General features: G+C 51.6%; 1 protein-coding gene across 2 annotated transcripts in view; it reads left to right on the top strand.

Annotated features, from left to right (window-relative positions):
- The window catches only part of Aacs (acetoacetyl-CoA synthetase), a 40,451-nt gene that overhangs the window by 9,057 nt on the left and 12,721 nt on the right, over positions 1-18,673 (top strand). For both annotated transcript variants that reach the window (XM_085678649.2, XM_048447171.3), the window contains exons 4-8: positions 1-76; positions 5,750-5,863; positions 9,473-9,570; positions 15,324-15,438; positions 15,510-15,591. In XM_085678649.2, the coding sequence (XP_085534775.2) occupies positions 1-76; positions 5,750-5,863; positions 9,473-9,570; positions 15,324-15,438; positions 15,510-15,591 (485 nt within the window). The remainder of the gene's footprint in view (positions 77-5,749; positions 5,864-9,472; positions 9,571-15,323; positions 15,439-15,509; positions 15,592-18,673) is intronic.

The following is an 18,673-nucleotide window of genomic DNA, read 5'->3' as shown; positions in this document are numbered from 1 at the left end:
AGAGGCAGCCGCCTCAACTATGCGGAGAACCTCCTACGGCACAAGGAGAATGACAAAGTCGCCCTTTACGTGGCCCGTGAGTCCCCTCGGTGTCCTGAGTGGTGAATGTGTGTGGGCCTGTGGGTGTGGAGGTGCTGCAGGGAGGGTTCCGACTGGGTATTGGCATATTGGTCTATGCCCTCCTGAAGTAACAGACCGCTCTGTGGGAGATGGAGGGCTGGTCTGAGGAGATGGAGGGCTGGTCTGAGGAGATGGAGAGGGCTGGTCTGAGGAGATGGAGAGGGCTGGTCTGAGGAGATGGAGGGCTGGTCTGAGGAGATGGAGCGGGCTGGTCTGAGGAGATGGAGAGGGCTGGTCTGAGGAGGTGGAGAGGGCTGGTCTGAGGAGGTGGAGAGGGCTGGTCTGAGGAGGTGGAGAGGGCTGGTCTGAGGAGATGGAGAGGGCTGGTCTGAGGAGGTGAAGAGGGCTGGTCTGAGGAGATGGAGGGCTGGTCTGAGGAGGGTTCAGCTGCTCCTTGTTTCCCATGTTTGTGTGTGTGTGGTGTGTATTTGTGTGCACCTTCAGGAGTGTGCAGGTGCACAGTGTGTGAGTGTGGAGACCAGAGGGCAACTCAGGGCCTCATGCTAGAGTCTTGAGTTGTTTCTGGGGGCTGCTCGCTCCCCTTTGAGTAATAACACTTTTTCCTCTTCTGTCGAGAGTGGGCCTTAGTGGAAGGTGAGTGGGTGGAGCTTCCTGGGGCCATTAGCTTTTTGTTCATTAGCATTTGGTTTTTTAGACAGTGCCAATATCTACTACCAGTGAGAGCCATTGGGGTACGTTAGTGTGCTGTGCTCTTTGCTGGCGCATGCCTAGTGTCTGTCCCACCTTGACTGGTCAGTCTCCTGGTGTCTCTAGCTTCTGTAGTCTTTATCAAGGTTTTTTGTTTGTTTGTTTTGTTTACTTAGTCAGAAGTGTACAGGGGAGGGGGTGTTACTGATCACTGGGCTTGGTGTAGGACTAAGTGAGCTTGAGTGAGGTTTTTTTTTTAAATATTTATTTATTTATTATGTATACACTATTCTGTCTGTGTATATGCCTGCAGGCCAGAAGAGGGCACCAGACCCCATTACAGATGGTTGTGAGCCACCATATGGTTGCTGGGAATTGAACTCAGGACCTTTGGAAGAGCAGGCAATGCTCTTAACCTCTGAGCCATCTCTCCAGCCCCCGAGTGAGGTTTTTAGTTCAAAACCAAGCCATGTTACTGTTTTTTTTTTTTAAACTCTTTGGGGGCCACCACCCAGCTACCCAGCTCCTAATTATTCAGAGATTTATTATACATAGAGACTTATTCTTACTTGTGAATGCCTGGCCTTAGCTTGGCTTGTTTCTAACCAGCTTTTCTAACGTAAATTATCCTGCTTCTCTTTAACTACATTTTGCCTCTGGAATTTTTACCTTTCTTTATTCTATATGTCATTCTGTCTTTCTTACTCCATGGCTGGCTGTGTGGCCAGGTGTCTGGCCCCTAGAGTCCTCCCTCCTCCTTTACTGGTTCCTCACTTCTCTTGAGCCTAGATTTCTCCTATCTATTCTCTCTGTCTGCCAGCTGTGCCTATCCCTCTCCTGCCTCGCTATTGGCTGTTCAGCTCTATATTAGATCGATCAATTGTTTTAGGCAGGCAAAATAACATAGTTTCACAGATTTAAACAAATGCAACATAAAAGAACGCAACACATCTTTGCATCATTAAATAAATAAATAAATTCCATAGCACAAATAAATGTAACACATCTTCAGCTAATATTCTATAACATAGCCACAAACTGTTGCTGTGTGCCTTTAGGTAAGCTGCTCAGTCTCTGGCTGTTTCTGTACCGCCAAGAGGGACAGATGATAGCACCTACTTCAGGGTTGTTGTTGGGATAAGCTGGGCAGATTTGTTTGTTTGTGTATGCTCATGCGTGCGTGCCATGTCTTAGAACAGTCCTCAGCACAGAGGAAATATGTGGGCTCTTCTGTCGAGGTTCTATGTTGGAAATCTGTGCTGCTTTTAACATGATGGCTGTCTAGTTCCCATATAGCTTCCTGGAGCATCTCTGGTGGTCCCCACCTGAGATCTCAGAGTCCATGGTCACTTCCGACACAAATACCCAGCACAGTGCTCATGTCAGGTTTGGGCAATGAACAACACCGTTTGCTTCTTCTTCCTCCCCTGGGTTCCCAGCCCCATGGTGTAGTTCAGACTGAGGCATTGGCTCAGATACCTGCCAGCTTCCACCATCACCCACTCAGACCCAGGCAGGTGCCGGAACTGCTGCTTTGAGCCGTACGGGCAGGTCCCTCCTTTCAGGAAGTTGATGTTCTAGGGGAAGGCCCTTAGTGTTGGGAAGAACAAAATAGCCTAAGAAAAGAACTGGTGGGCTGAGGGGGCCTTGCTTTGGTCCGAGCAGCTCGGGGCAAGGCGAGGGGATGCCTTCTTTCTATGAACTCACCTGTTCCCTGCCCCCCCCGCCCCCGTCCTTGTGATCATGGCGCATGGCCTCTTGCATTTGGTTGTCCTGGAATTTGCTCTATAGACTAGGCGCCTTGAATTCACAGAGATCTGCTTGCCTCTGCCACCACTGCTTGGCTAACATTAGCTTTTTAAGGTCTGTCTTGTTGCACCCACCAGTGTTTCCTTCCTGAACACCCATAAGGCTCCATTGCCTCCATTGATGTACATAAATCTATGTACATCAGAGGCTTGGGAAGGCTGCTCTGCTCCAGTCCCAGGCTCCTGGTTTGATACCTCCTTACCTTCCTCTCTGGACCGTATACACACATGGTTCCTGGTTCGACACCGCCTTGCCTTCCTTTCTGGACCGTATACACACATGGTTCCTGTTTCGACACCGCCCTGCCTTCCTCTCTGGACCGTATACACACATGCGCTTTACTTGGTGCTCACATGCTTCACGAGCACTTGGTTTCTCCCACTGCAAAATGGGAATAGACTTAACCTCTTAAACCTTAAATCCAAATCTTTACAACCTTAAATCCAAAACCACGAAACAGTGGCCTTCCTGGTGGTTAGGGCTTGTGGTGCGGACATCCTGGTGGGTGCTGAGCCAAGGGTGATCCACCATCCCTGTGCCCCAGTCCCCTGTCTCCTAGAACACAGCTCAGCTGGGCTGGCATTTCTGTAAATTCTGCCTACCGTGGGTGGAAGAGTCCTCTTCTATCTCACTCTCTGTTTCTTCCCTTCCTTAAAGGTGGAGTTCTGCTGAGCCCGCTTTCCTTCTTGTCAGAGTGGCAGGTGCCCCTAAGCCAGGGCTCCCTGTCAGCCTACAATTTCGTGCTGAAAAGTAAGCTCAGTGTCTGACATCACACTGAGCTTGCCCTCCTCCCTGGCCCGGAGTTGGCCTTCCCAAGGCTGGTGGTGAGCAGATCACAGTTTGAAGATCACTGTGTTTCATTTTATGCTGTTTTTCCAACTCACCTTTGCCCCTGTGCCCCACAGGTGTCACCTGGCTGCACCCTGCTCACCTAGGCATCCACTACAGCACTCAGGCTTCCTTCGCTAAAGCCACTGGCATGTCAGCCTTCTTGCTCCACTGAGCGCGGGCAGCTCATGGAGGCCTTTGTCAGCACAGCGGGGGTGCTCTCTGAGTATGGCCACCAGGGATAGAAATGGCCCAGGCTGTAGACACCGCACCAGTTTTGTGCCTCAGTGGATGAGGAGGCTCGCTCTCGTTGCATTTCCAAACCACAAAGCTCCCTGCCTCCTTTTCCCAAAGCCAGTGTTTCTTCTTCCAGGACTCCATTTCCTTCACAGCACAGTGCAGTGGCTGTGCAGGGTGACAAAACACCTGACAACCCATCTTTGGTTTGTCACCTCCGTCCTCAGTCCTTTTGGCTTTAGCTGGCTGGTCTACTGCTGCCTGCTGAGGCCTCACCCCTCACCTAAGGGCCTTTACAAAGCACAAGAGTCCTCTCAGCAGGCAGCTGGCTCCCCACAGTGGGACCCTGGGCAGATGCAAGATCTTCTTTTTGTGCTGGGATAGGCATGCTCTTTGCCACTGAACTTGTCTGCAGCACAATTTTACTTCTACTTAGAGCAGAGCTTCTCAGCTTGGGGGTCAAAGGACCCTTTCACGGGGGTCACATATGAGATATTTACATTACAATTCATATCAGTAGCAAAATTCAGTTGAGAGATAGCAATGAAATAATGTTATGGTTGGAGGTCACCACAATATGAGGAACAATATTAAAGGGTTGCAACATTAGGAAGGTCTAGAACCACTGGCTTAGAGATAGTGTTATTCACTTAGTGGCCCTGACTGACTTAGAATATGGGCTTGAGTTGCCAACCCAGCTGTTACTCGTGGTTTCCACAATGATCCACGGGTCACTTGGGCTAGGCCTGTGAAACTGCAGGGGCTGTGTGAAGCACCTGCTCCACTGCCGTTTTCAGTTCTCAGTAATTGATAGGTAGAAGTCAGCATGGATGTTTTAACATAATTTCTTCACTGAAGACTCTTGTGAGCCTTGGAGAGCCCTCACAGTGAGGCCTCTGTAGGCAACAGTGATCATTTAATGTTCTTTTGCATTTTTGGTGGTAGGCAGGTTAGCAAGATCTTACTTTGTAGCTCTGGCCAGCCTTGGAACTCGCTATGTAGACCAGGCTGACTTTAAACAGGTTCACCTGCCTCTGCTTCAAAGTGTGTGCTGCCACACCCAACTCATTTATTTTTTTCTATTTATAATGTTTAATTTTTGCATTAGCTAGTCAGTAAAAATATAACCATCGAAGCTTGACTGAAGGTGGACTGCTACTCAGTAATGAAAAGGAGGTGACAGATGCTGAAAACGGGAGACAGTCCTACATGTGCCACACTGAGGGGAAGCCCAAGGGCAGTCTCAAGGGCAGCTGCTGTGCCTGTCTGGCTATAGAAACTGGAATCCCAAAGATGGGAGGAGAAAGAACAGCTACCCAAATCATCATGGCCAAATTAACTAAAGCAAGCTTTTTATTTGTGTACATGGACTGCCTTCTCCTAAGGCGGAGTTCTAGAGGTCAGCATTGGTCATGAGGAAGACAAGGTTTTATAGTTCAGGGGTGGTGAGTTTCTAAATGGGTGATTTGGCTGGCAAAATAGGTGGGTTACAAGAGCAGCACTTAAGTCTAATAAGTTAGTCATACATAAAGACCTCCTGAAACAAAGACAAGGTGGTCATAACAAAGTAGTCATAGTAACAGGTAGTCATAATAACCTTTTGACATAGTTGCCATTTCTTGGAACAGGCAGTACAGAACCATTTGTAGTTAAGATTACAGATGGGGCATAGGCCAATCCTTTCACCATTCAGACTGTCTAGATGAGTAGCAGATTGGCAATTCCTGGGGGCAGAAGTGACTATGAGGGGTGTGTGACTACAGGATGGTTTTGTGATGATGGACATGTGGTGGTGGCAGTGCCAAGAATTGTCACAGGTGACAGCTGTGCACATGCTGGCTTCATATTGGTTTCCTTGCTGGCCTCCGTAGTGCACTCTGGGATCCTTCCATCTTCTGCCAGTCTGGTTATTTTCATCAATATCTCCTCTTGGGAGTCCCTCCTGTAGTTGGAGTCTGGCTAGCACCGGGCGTGGCTTTCCTCTGGAGTGGCGCCACCCTGGGCCTTGTTCTGCATTGTCCCATGTATAGATCCTTTTCTCCTGTCCTGGCTGACTTAGGTCCCTTCCTGCATGGCCTATGCCTGAGCTGTCCTGTTCTCTTTTCAGGGGAAGGCAGAGAGGAGATTGTGAAGGTGACCTTTGGAGAGCTGCGGCAGCAGGTGGCTCTGTTTGCGGCCGCCATGAGGAAGATGGGCGTGAAGAAGGGGGACCGTGTGGTCGGTAAGAGCTTTTCTCCTCCCTCTCTCTTCTTTCTTTCTTTCTTTCTTTCTTTCTTTCTTCTCCTCCTCATCTCTCTCCCTTTTCCCTCCCCTTTATCTTTTCCTCCTTTCTCCTTCCTTGCCCTCCCTCCCTCCCTTTGGTAAATGCCTTTTAGTGCTGTGGTGGTTCAATCCCTAGTACTAAACTCAAACCAAATCAAACCAACTAAACAAAATGGCCCAGGAAGTAGGGAGACTTAAAAAAGTTTAGTCATGTGTAGAGCACACCCCTGTATGACTCCAGCCTTATACAGGGTCAGAGTTGATTCATAGTGTGAATTGCAGAATGTCCTGGGTGTGGTGGTGCACCCATTATTCCAGAATTTGGGAGACAGGAGGATTGCAAGTTCAAGACTGGCTCAGGTTCCATAGGGAGATCATATCTCAAAACAAAGCCAATAACAACATAAAACAACAAGAAAGATAAAGTAAGAATCCCCTACCCTACTGTTCTGTGGAATTCTCTTCGTTGTTTCCAGAGCAGAAAGGGGCAAAGATGTCCGGGTGTGTTCTGTGCAGATGGCAGATTAACAGATGCCCATAGGCATTAGAGCCACCGTGGGGCAGTGTGGAGGAGGAAAGGGGGTCAGGCAGCAGACATAGCCTGTGCCCTAGCCCTGCGGATGATGAGAGCAAGGTGCCTGTAGGAAGGGGGCATTGTGACAGATGCCAGGCACTTACTTGTCATGGCTTTTCACCTCTACCTGCCCCACTCAGAGCTGCTCCGAACCTTATTCTCTCTCAGTGCCTTTCTTCCCCAAAAGAAGAAAGCAGTAGACGTGGACAGAGGGAGTCTCCGGACTTGGGCCCAGGAGCTTATTGGGGACTGCTGTTCAGGAGGCACACTGAAATCTGCAGGCCTCCAGGCCTGGAAGTCCCTCCCAAACTGTCACTGCACCCCATTGTTCCCTCAGGTGGCTTTATACTACCCGCTAAGAGCCGCGCAGCCACCTTTCCAGTCCTGCTTTCATCTTGGTTTCCCAGCAGGAGGAAGGCCTGTGGGGAGCTGTCTTTCACCCAACAGCTTCAGTTAGTTAATGGCGGGTAGGGTGTGCCCAGGGAGAGCCACTCTTCCAGGGCAGCTTGGGGCACAGTCCCTGACCCACAGTTGGGCAAGGCCACAGGCCAGGGTGATGATCTGAGTGGTTACGTGCCGTTTTCTGGCAGGGTATGCCTCTCTTGAGGAGACTGGCTGACAGCAGATGCCAGCTTGTGTTTGCAGAGGGTGGGTCTGTAGCCACAGTGCAGGGAGCAGATCCGGGGCTGGCCCCGGAGCTCTGCAGCTCCTTCTTAGATGGTGGGCAGGGCATGGAATGGTGGGCAGGGCATGGAATGGTGGGCAGGGCATGGAGTGAGCACAGCCTGTGCTGGTTGGCAGGAAAGGCGTGTGCCAGCTCACCCCACTCTGTTGCCTGAGTCCTGTGTTTCCCCACTGCACCTGGCACACCGAGGTGCACAGGCACCACCTTCCTAGGGGCCACCCCGGCAGTGCTTCGGCAGATTCCCCACCAATCTCCAATGTCAGCTTGACTCTACTTTGTGGGCTCATGCCTCTGATGTCATCTTTATGTTGTTTGTCTGGCCTGCATTCTCCGGGGATGGACTCCGGGTCTGTCCCTGAAGATAGGCTCTGTTTCCATTCTTGGCCTGACACATGCTGTGGAAGGCCAGGCACACAGCTGGCGTCCAGTAAATCGCTGTTAGGGGAGTGCGTGTGAGGACCGGGCCAGCAGTCCCTCAGTTGAGGTTTTCATTCGTTTGTCTTTGGAGGCAGGCCCCTGTTGTGTGGCCCGGGCTGGCCTGGAACTTTGTTCCTTGTGCATGCGTCACTGCATGCAACCATTGCAGACTGCGGAGCTGAGCATCACTTTTCTTGTGTCCTTTTTGGCCCTGTTTCAGCTGTTGCTTTTTGAAGTAAGCAACAGCTGAAACCACTTCTCTCTCTCTCTCTTTCTCTCTCTCTCTCTCTCTCTCTCTCAGATACAGGGTTTCTCTGTGTAGCCCTGGCTGTCCTGGAACTCGCTCTGTATGCCAGGCTGGCCTCAAACTCATAGAGATCTACTTGCCTCTGCCTCCCGGGTGCTGGGATTAAATATGTGCACAACCACTGCCCAGCTGCCTCTTCTTATTCTTGTTTTTCTTCCCACCAGCTTGTTTTATGGTGTTGGATTGGAACTCAGGGCCGATGCTTGGCAAGGCTCCATCGCTGAGCTGTGAGCCAGCCCTCGTTTGCATATTTTTTCAAATCTGTCTGTAGCAGGTGTTTCTGAGAGAAGGTAACACAGTGCCAGGGGACCTTTGAGACCTATCCCGGGGTTGGGCTCTCCCTGGGGAGACTAGCTTAAGCAACCAAGGCTCTTGAGTCAGGCTGGCTCTTGGCCTGCCCTTCTGTGGGTCTCAGTCAGCTTCCTGCTGCCCTGACCATTGTCCCATGTGAAGAGTGACTTAAGTGTCAAACAGCACAGGTACCTGCAGGGCTGAGGAGGGGAGTTAAACTGATCATATCTGTTTTCTTTTGCTTGCAATGTGGCTCCCAAGGTAGGCCTGACGACTTTGGAAGAGGGCGGGCTGCTGGTTATGTCAGCAGGGAGTCCCTGTTTGCGCACTCCCCTGGGCAGTGAGTCCAGCCTCCCTTGGGTAACAACAATGACGAGGCTGTTCAGTTCTGCTCACGGGCAAGTGAACACTTCTGCAGTGGCCTTGCCACCTGCCAGGCACCAGTTGACTCTTTGAGGGGACCCTGCTTGAGCCCTGCCTTTGGAGTGCCTATGGAGCACACGAACCTAGAGAGGCAGAGTACAAACTGTCGTGTCTCTCTGGAGAGCACTTGGCTATGGCCCATCTCCCAAGGCCTGGGTTGAAGTCCTTTCTCCCAGAGCGCTGGCACTGTCTGGCTTTGTTGATGGTGGTACCTCTGGCTGTAGATATTCCCTGACTCCCTGCATGGTGCCAGTTTCCCAAGTGGTGGGGCCTGCCCTCCTGCCCTGAAGAGTTCCACACAGCTCTCTGTGCATGTGCCCACACGCCCTCTCTCATTCCACCCACCCATCTGCCAGACAGCACGTTTCTTAGGGTGTGCAGAGTGTGCTGAAAGGCGTTTGGTGAAGCAGATATGAAGACAGGGGAGGTCTTTGCCGTCACCTGAGAACCCCACATTAAACAGGTGCTACAAACATGGTCAGGCTGGTCCAGCACTCCCAGCTGTTTCTTAAGTGCCTAGCTTAGGGAAGGCCTTCCTGAAGAAGCGCGTGTGATATAAGAGCTGAAGGACAGGTGTGCACGAGTGTAGCTGGTGCGTGTGTAGGTGTGCTTCAGTACAAAGTGCAAAGGCCCCAGGGAGGAAGATGCTTAGAACACCTGAGGGACTGAACGGAGCAAACAGCGTGAGGGAGAAGAGCTGGGAAGGGTAGGGATCACCCTGGTTCAAGTGTGGAGAATGGACTAGTGAGGCATGGTGCGTGTGCTTGCTGGCATCTCTGTTTCTCAGATACTTCAGGTCTCTCAGAGAAACTTCTAGAAGACTGTTGCTTTGACTCCCTCAACCCATAGCTTTCTCCCCTCCCTCCCACAGGTTATCTACCCAACAGTGCGCACGCCGTGGAGGCCATGCTGGCTGCTGCCAGTATTGGTGCCATCTGGAGTTCCACGTCACCAGACTTTGGTGTGAATGTGAGTTGGGGTCTTGTTGGAGGGTCAAAGAGAGTCTCTGGTGGGGGCTCCCCAACTCCTTGGAGCTGGTGGCTGTTTGAGCTCTGAGTGTCTTCCTGGGCAGCCATAAGAGGGAGGGGAAGGCTACAAGGAAGGATCTTGTCATGGGTGCTGGGATTGATTGATGGAGCACATAGTCTGTAGTTCAGACTGCCCTTGAGTCTGAACTCAATCCTCCTGCCTTAGCCTTTCAAGTTCTAGGATTACAGGCATAAGCCACCTCACCTGACTTGGGCTTTGTTTTGAAGTTTACAAACAAACTGGTTCTGGTTTCCTTCCTGCCTGGTGGTTCTCACTTCTCAGTTAGCAGGTGGTGTGTGCAACAGTATTTGCTGGTTTGGTGTCATGATGTCACCTTGCCTTCTCTGCCTGGGACTTTGGGACTCTGAGCTTTCCTGAATGCCTGTCCTAACCTTCTTGGGCTTTCTGTGGAACCATGGTGCACTGGGTGTGTCCAGAGTGGCCCAGGCAGCTGAAGTGTGCTACAGCGACTGGGGAAAGCTTTCTCTGGGCACAGTCATCAGGTCAGTAGGGCCCCGAACTCATGGACTACCAAGTGCCAGGAGGATGTACACTGTAGCGGGACACATGGTGTCCATGCCACCAGCTCTCCTGATGCCAGCTGCTTCTGACCCAGGCTGGGTCAGTTAGTGTAGCCAGCAGCTGAGGGTTGGTCTGGGTGCTGGACTGGTCGAGCATGGGCTGAGTTTGGGATATTTTCCTGGCTCATTCTTCAGGGGTGAATGTGTAAACTCACATCTGCTAAAAAAGGCCTGTTCTCTTGGCAAAGGCATTTGAGGTATCATCTCATCTTCTCATGGAGGAGGCGTGATTGTTCAGGGCCCCTTACTTTGGTCCATGGCCCAGTGAGCAGAAGTGATGCTCCATGTGTTCTTTTCTACTTCCTGTGCCCTTTCCCACATAGAACCAACCCCAGGACTGTCTGGGATCAGCAAGGGTTGGCCTAGATTGAAACTCTGCAGGTGGCTACCAGCCCCAGGGTCTACTGTGGGGCTGAATAAGCTATTTGAGGCCCATGGAGTCCTCATAGGAGGTTCTAACAAGGTGGCCCTAGGTGCTATTCTGCTTGGGTCCCTCAGGTGGTGGTTAAGAGTCAGGTGGCAGAAAGGTCTTTGGGTATGAGGCTGGCCACCTGAGGTCTAGAACCTGGGATGTGGACCCACAATGCACCTATGGGCGCTGAGAGGACACAGGAGGCCTCTGTGGCTGGGACCCTTTTAACTGTTGGGTCAGTAAATACTGGCTCTTGTCAGGGAGAGAGCACTTTGTCATCAGAACTGGAGTATCCTGTGTGGGGGCTGCAGACCTAAGGCAGAGCCTTCCGGTGGTGGTGGTGGGGGGTGCACCCTTTCGTGGACTGGAGTACCCTCTCCTGGGTAGATGTTACCACCAGAGAGAGGCCTATGACTCCAAAGGACTGGTTTCCAGTGAGTGGGTTCCTTGGCTCTTTGTCTTGCAAGCTGGAGTCACAGCTGCAGGCCGTGTAATTCTTGTTTGCTTGTTTCTTGACACTAGGGGGCAGCAGGGCTCCACTGTCTCCTCCATCCTGCAGGGCCTTGACTGCATCTCCTCCTGGACCAGAGTCTGCTGCTGTGTTTTAGCCACTCAGCTTCAGACTCTAGGGAGGGTCTCCTTTCACTGGTCCTCTTTCCTGCCTTACACAGGAAGCAAGCCTAGAGCTGCTTGGCAGGGGACAGATAAATGACATCTTCATGAAAGGCTCCCCTTTGCCTACTGGCTCCTGGTCTAGGGCCCTATGTCCCCTGGCTGTCCCAGTGTTTGCTCATCTCCACATCTGTTCCCTATGAACTGTGGCCTTGGGCAGATCCAAAGTCATTGAATCTGCTGCTCAGACTGTGCCTACTCAACGCTGACCACCTTTGTTGAGGGTGAAAACCAGCTGGGAAGGGTTTCTGGAGCAGGGAGGAGGGCCGTTTCTCTGACATGCACCATGGCCTGTCTTAGTCTCCTGACCGCTGCTAGTCTGCTGTGCTCTGTATACAGCACATGTGTGGACTTGTGGGCCATTGCGCCACAGGACGTGACCGCTCAGTGCCGCACTTGCCAGCCTCTTGGTTTTTTTCTGTTTTCTGTTATTTTAGAGACATCAGGGAGGCCACCCTCTAAGAGGCCACGTGCTTAGGGCTCAGCCTGCAGCCTGTTGCCCTCATTCTGCAATGTGCTTTAGTGGCTTAAGGGTTATGTGAGTGGAAATAGGACAGCCACTGTCCTCACTCTGGGTGGCCATCTGTGTGACTCAACATCAGCCACTGCTTTCGACATCTGATTGGTTGCCAAGCGCTGGCGGGGTGTTCATTGTAGCACAAGGCAGCTGGCACAGCTTTTGGGACCTCAGCAGGCCCACTGCTCCTTCACATGCTCTGAGATCTCTACCTCACCTGCCCGGCCAGGGGGAGCCTCAGCTGTGACCTGCAGGCTCTGACTTGGAAATGCCTGTCTTCTTTGCTATCTGACTACTACCACTGTGACTGGGGGTATCTCTGCATTGTCTGAACCTTAGGCCTTATCACTGTGGCTGGGGGTGTCCCACCCCCATGGATGGTGTCTGAGCCCTAGGCCTCTGGTTACTTACTGGGTCTTCCTTTTGGCCAGTTGAAAATGGAGATGGTCTTCTGAGATGAAGACCCTGCCACCTGCTAACACCCTCCCAGGCTAGCTCCTTCCCAGCCTCTCTGGCCTTGGGCTTTCTAGCAGACTTGCCCTTCCTTCTGTGAACATTGTCCTTGGTCCCATGCCTGGTGTTCCCTTCTAGGGGCTGCTGTGATCTGCTCAGGGCCCTCAGCACCCACTCTGTCCTGCCATCTATTCTGTGTGTTGCTCCAACAGAGCAACCTGTCAGTTGGGAGCCCTGGTACCTAGGGGTCAAGCTGCAGCCCCAGCGATGTCGCTGGCTTCTTGGCATGCTCTGCTCCAAGGTCTTAAGTCAGTTCTTCTCAGTAACGTTCCCAAGTCCTGGCGCCATGAGAGTCAAAGGAGGGCATGACTTTGACAAGCTTAGAACATGCATGTAGGTCAAGGTCTTCGAACATTGTTATGAGTGTTTAGTGACAACCATTTTTTTTTTACCACCTAAACAAGGACTCTCCATCCGTGTTTGTGTCTCAACCACACAACAGGCAGAATTTATGTTCTTGTGTGGTTGAACACTTCCTATAGCAAAGACCAGGACAGGCCCCTGTGTCTGTGCTGTAGGTGTTCAGTGGTCCTGGAGTGTTAGGAAACCCTTTGTTTATGGGGTGAATGAGGAAGGGAGACAGGTGTTGGGCACTGTTATCGCCGCACCAGGTCCCGGGCACTCACCACTCAAAAGCCAGTGTCTGGGAGGCAAGGGTTGGAGAAAAATCAGGTTTATTCAAAGATGGAGGATAGAGAGGGCTGTCATCCCTGGTGCCCTATCCAGGGAGAGTCTTGGGCGCAAAGGGGACTTTCATGGGGGAAAGGAAGAGTAGAGCAGGGAGGTTGGGTCTTTGTCACCCCAGGGGGAGTCTCCCTTTCCCCTCTGTTCTGAGCAGAGCACCACAATGGGGTTCAGTGAACTTCCAGGGCTGACAGCCCCCACAGAGACTTCCCTTCTGAAGGCAAGATCTCACGGCCCTCACACTTGCGTTTACTGGTAGGCAGGGGTGATGGCCCTCAGTCAGAGACTCTCTGAGGTGATAGCCACACTTTGGGCATGGTCTGCTGCACTGTAAGGGGCTATGTGTGAGTGACTCTCAGGGCTAAGGACTGCCTTCTCAATCAGATTTGGCAAGAATTTTATTTTGTTGGGACAAAAAATTGGCTTACTGTTTTTTATATAGTACTTTTATAAAAGTTAATTTTTTTGTTTGTTTGTTTTTTGAGACAGGGTATCCCGGTAGTTATGGAATCAGTCCTGGAACTCACTCTGTAGACCAGGCTGGCCTTGAACTCACAGAGATCTGCCTGCCTTTGCTTCTCAAGTGCTGGGATTAAAGGCATGTGCCACCATCCAACAATAATTTTTTATATTATACTAGTCCACTAGTATAATTCTTTCCTTTTAGTTTTAAATTTTATTCTTTTTTTTTTCTTTTTTCCCCCAGAAGGAGTTTCTCTGTGTAACTGCCCTGGCTGTCATGGAACCCGATTTGTAGACCAGGCTGGCCTTGAACTTCAAGATCCCTCTGCCTCTGCCTCCTAAGTGCGGGGATCGAAGGTGTGTGTCACCAGCCCTGCTTTTGAGCTTTACTCTTATTTTTTTAAATAATTATGTGTGTGTATGCTGTGTCTGTGTGATATGCATGATGCAACAAGCATGTGGAGGTCAGAAGACAACTTTGTGAGTCAGTTCTGTCTTTCACCTTTTCTTAGGTAGCTGTCAGGCTAGTACCTTCACCCTCAGGCTGGCCCAGCCTGACCTTGAACTCACGAACTCGTGATCCTCCACCTCAGCCTATAAGTGCTGGCGCAAGCAGCAGTGCCCTGTCCCATTCTTCTCTGAGCTGTCTGCATTGTGAACACTCTTTTAGAATTGGAACCAGAAGCAACAACACCAGAAGTTGTTTCCTCATGACTTTCTGATCATGTTCGTATTTTGGGAGAATGGGGACCTTTGTGGGTTCCCTGGCAAGTGCCCTGCACATGGGAGGTGGAGTGAACCCACTGTGCCTGTGCTCTGGCTATCAATCAGTGTGGGCTTGGGAAAATGAAGGTGAACTCAGTCCCGGAACACGAGATGCCCAGGCGTTAGGGTATATCATAACTCCAAGTGGGCTGCTTGGCAGGGACAGATTACCAGGCTGAGGGGATGCTGCTGTAGCCTTAGTAGGGGGGCACCTTGAATTGTCCCCCACCTTTTCGATTCCTGCTGAGTCAGCGCCTCTCCCTGCTGAGCATCACATGGGGAGCTCTGGAAACACTAAGCAATGGAGCAACTAATTAGTCACACTTAGAGCTCTAATTAGCCTAATGGTCCCTCTGCAGGTGGCCAGACCTGCAGCCAGGTGGGGACCCTGTCTGTGATGTTTGGTGTCCCTGTGAGAGTCCTCTGAGCAGCTGCTGGCAGAAGTGCAGAGGGGTGGAGCCTTCCCTGCCTCACTGGCCTTGCTAGCAGTGGTGGCCTCCTGGCCATCCTGGGTGGGGTAGGGGCTGAGGAAGTCTGCTTCAGTGCTTTGATCTGTTCTCCTTTGGGGGCGTACAGCAAAGGGGTCCCATGGCTGTGCCTGTCTACATTAATTTGTATGGGCGGTAGGATAGGGCTACCCTTGGTTGGATGTGAATTCCCCATGTGTGGTGCACAGTTTTATTGGTCAACCTGCTCCTCCAGCCAGGGCTTCCCAAGCAGCGTGCGTGCTTACAGGAGAATGTGAACACTTGCAGGTGGATGCAGGTTCCTCTTAGACCGAGGTTTCACAGAACGTGCACCCTTCTGGGAGGCAGGCGACTGTGTTTGTGGAGGGCTTTGGTGAGAGGTGGCCTGTGTAGCGAGGACCCTCTGCTGGGGCCGACAGAACCTTTTCTGTTTTAGGTCATGCTTCCGAGTCTTTGGGCTTCCTCGGTGTGGCCATCACTTCCTGGCTGTGGCTGCAGTTTGTATGGGCTGCCTGTATTGGCTGCAGGTGCTGAGGACAAGTGGCATTGCTCAGCCCTGACACTGACATTTTTTTTCTCCTGCATTTGTCGTTTCCAATGATCCCTCCTCTCATTTTCAGGGTGTCCTGGACCGGTTTTCTCAAATTCAGCCAAAGCTTATCTTCTCCGTGGAGGCTGTTGTCTACAACGGCAAGGAGCATGGCCACCTGGAGAAGCTGCAGCGAGTTGTAAAAGGTACTTGGGGTCCTGCCCTGGGTGCATGCACAGACAACAGCTGGGTCTGACCTTGTCCACCCCTCCTTCAGGACTGCCTGACCTGCAGAGAGTGGTGCTGATCCCCTATGTCCTCCCAAGGGAGAAGATAGACATTTCCAAGATCCCCAACAGGTGAGGAGCCACCACTCTCCAGACTAGGTCCATCCATGTATCTGAGGTGGGGAAGCCATTAGCTGAAACCTTGCCGTGGTATCGAGTGTGAGAGGCCCCCATGATGAGTCTCTCCAGACCAGACAGCAGTGAAATAGCAGGCACCTTCAGCTTCCTTCCTGTCTTGCTGTGGCCTGGGAGGGCATCAGGTCTGCCTTCCTGGATTGGGCAGAGCAGGCTGGTGTTACATAACGTGTGTGCACAGGCATGCTCACATGTGTCACCCACGTGGCGCACTCAGTTTTGTACTTACCTTGTGGATGCTGTGTAGACAGACATGTATGTGCATAGTGTATGCAGCTAACCTGAATCTGTGGATTCTTCATCTGTGGATGTGACCAATCACAGCTGATAAAGATTTGGGGAACTCCTGCATCTGCCTGAGGATGTGCAGATCTCTCAGGGCCACTGTTCTTATTGTGTGTCCTCTGTGGTGGCTTAGGGCTGGGGGGAGCATGCCCTTTGGCTCTGTCCCCTTTTGCAGATGGGCCAAGGACCTGCAGGTTTTAGTCCCTGTGGGGTTCTTGAACCTGTGCCTCCCAGGATGCTGGGAAACAATGCTGTTTGTTCCTGGCTGCTGCTGATCCCTCCTCTGCTTTTCTGCATTCATAGTTTGTCAGTTGGTTAGGCCTTAGTTCGTGCTGCTGGCAGGCGCCCCCCCCACCTCCCAGGCTACAATCTGAGGCTGTGAGGAGGGACTGTGGGGACATGGCAGCCCTCTACCCCACCCCATGTCCTCTGTGAGGAGAGGACTAAGACAGCCAGTGAGTGACATTGGGACCCCTGATTTTTGCAGGGTGCTGTCTGGGGCCCCACAGGATGTGAAGCATGTGTCCTGACCTCCACAGGTGCAGTCTGTTTCGGAGGGTGAGACACACCTGCGGGTGGGGAGATGCTGGCTGTTAGGCCCACAGGCGCAGCACATCCATTCATCAGGAGTTGCTAGCTGTCTGGCTGCTTCTCTGTGAGGTCTGGGGTGGTTGCCTCTGGTAGAAATAAGTCAGGGTACTAAGAAACACTTCCCCAGTGTCCAGGTGAGGCAAACTTTACTTTTGATCCAGAGGGTGTGCATTGATAACTCAGGTGGTGACTGCCCTTTCCCCATTGGCTGGGCTCTGACCTCACAGTCTCATTGGATTTGCTAGTCTGGAAAGAATTGGTGCACAGGAAATGAAGAAGGAAGGGGAAGAGTGTCATTGTTCAAGGAGAAAAGGGGTCCCTGCCCCAGACCATTAAATTCCTGGAATGCAGTGGGAGTCTCTGGGTAAACAAAGGTTTTAGTGGGTGAGTGGGATTAAAATACTTGCATGAAAGTCTCACAAGGTGGGGGAGATACAAAGATTTGAATTCCTTACACTAAACACGGGTTTTATAGTATTTGATATTTCTTGCATTCCTGACTGGCCTTGAGGTCTGTCCTTCACTGGCCCCTACTCCCTGGGAAGAATGCTGAGGGCAAAGTGCACTTTAGCCAGCCCTGGCCGTTAGTGTTTCCCACTGATCCCAGCTGGGTGGTTCCATGACAGTAATTCACTTGTCTGTGCTCTTGCTATCCTTTAAGTGCCGATGGTCCAGCCCTCTGTGAATTAAATAGGTCAGTGCTGGGACAAGTGCATCGTTAGCTATAGGTAACAGTGTGTCTCCATGAGGCCCATTGGGTTCTGTCTCTTGAAGGCCACCCACGGCTACAGCTGTGTGTGAGTTCCTTGTGAGCCCACCCAGGTATTTGTTCCTCTGGACCCAGGCAGCTTGCTGACCTAGTGACTGACAGCCAGATGGAGGAGATCTGGTCTTATTCATGTAACCCCAGATTTAGCCCTGCTGTGTCTGACGAGGCCTTGATGCAGAGGTGAGGAGGAAAGCTGGGAGTCATCCCTGTTTATCGGTAACTGATGTCAAGTGAGATTGTCAGGGGAGCCACATCCACTGGTTAGTTTTGCTCTATATAGCACAAAGCAGCCCCCTTGTCAAACCCCAGGCACCCGCCGCTGCCATTGTTTCCTTAGGATTGCTGCTGTCACAGATAAGCCGACCCAGTCTAAGCTGGGCCAGAGAGCGCAAGGCAGAACCTCCCCCTGGTCTTTTCATTTTTGGGAGAGCAGCAAAAGCCATGGTTATTTTCTGTGGTTTATGGAGCCTTTGGAAGAAAGGGACTTTTCTCTGCAGTAAGTGTCCATTAGACTGGCACTTCACCCAACAGGGCTTCAGAGGAGGTGTATGTGGGGGTGCGACTGTCAGAACCAGTTTGGGTGTCTTTTTTTCAAGCCATTCCCTGTCCCTGGCCTCTGAGGCATGTCTTCTCATGCCGGGTGGGACGGGTTTCAATCATTAGCTTCAGCAAATTGCTGAGGTTAATGATATCCCACCTCCTGGCTTGGAAGGGAGAGTTCAGTTTGTCAAAAAATGGAGATCTGCTATTCCCATTTGTTCTTTGGTTCTGGGCCAACCACATCTGGTGACTTCTGGTGGCTGTGGGCTGAGGCAGGGCAGAACTTAGTTAACAGCTTGGGTTAGTTGTATTTATTTATTCTGAGTCCGATATTTATTCATGGCTGCTGTAGGCCCAGGATGTAATAAATGAGGGTGATACATATTTGCTTGTGGTGGCTTTGGGCCAGTTGCTCTACCTTCCTGATGCTGCCCTTCTGCCCCTGCCCCAGGGAGGAGAAGCCTTCAGGTTCAGCTGTGGGACAGGCACTCCTGTCCTGTGCTGTGCATCAGAAGGTGGAGTGTGAATAAGGAAGTAGACTGGTTCACACTGGTTCTGGGGTCTGTGGCCAGTGGATAGGCTCTGTGAGCTAATCTTCCCAGCCGTGTTGAGGGGATTTTGGGAGGGGGGCTGAGAGGATGAGGGAGGAGTTGTTTCTAAAGAGCCAACCCTTGATACAAGAAACTCTAGCGCTTAATCTTCAGTGACTTCCCCTTTAGCCATCTTGAATTTGGGAGACTGGCCCTCCCTTCTTCAGGCACAGGACTTCCATACCTAGTTAGCATCTGTGGATATGGGCACACCAATGCTCCAGGCTCTCATGGTAGATGAGGA

This window comes from Myodes glareolus, chromosome 2, assembly GCF_982192425.1.
Source record: "Myodes glareolus chromosome 2, mMyoGla1.1, whole genome shotgun sequence".
Classification (NCBI taxonomy): Eukaryota; Metazoa; Chordata; class Mammalia; order Rodentia; family Cricetidae; genus Myodes; species Myodes glareolus.
The sequence above is the reverse complement of the archived record's forward strand: the minus strand, read 5'-3'. Positions and strand labels throughout refer to the sequence as shown.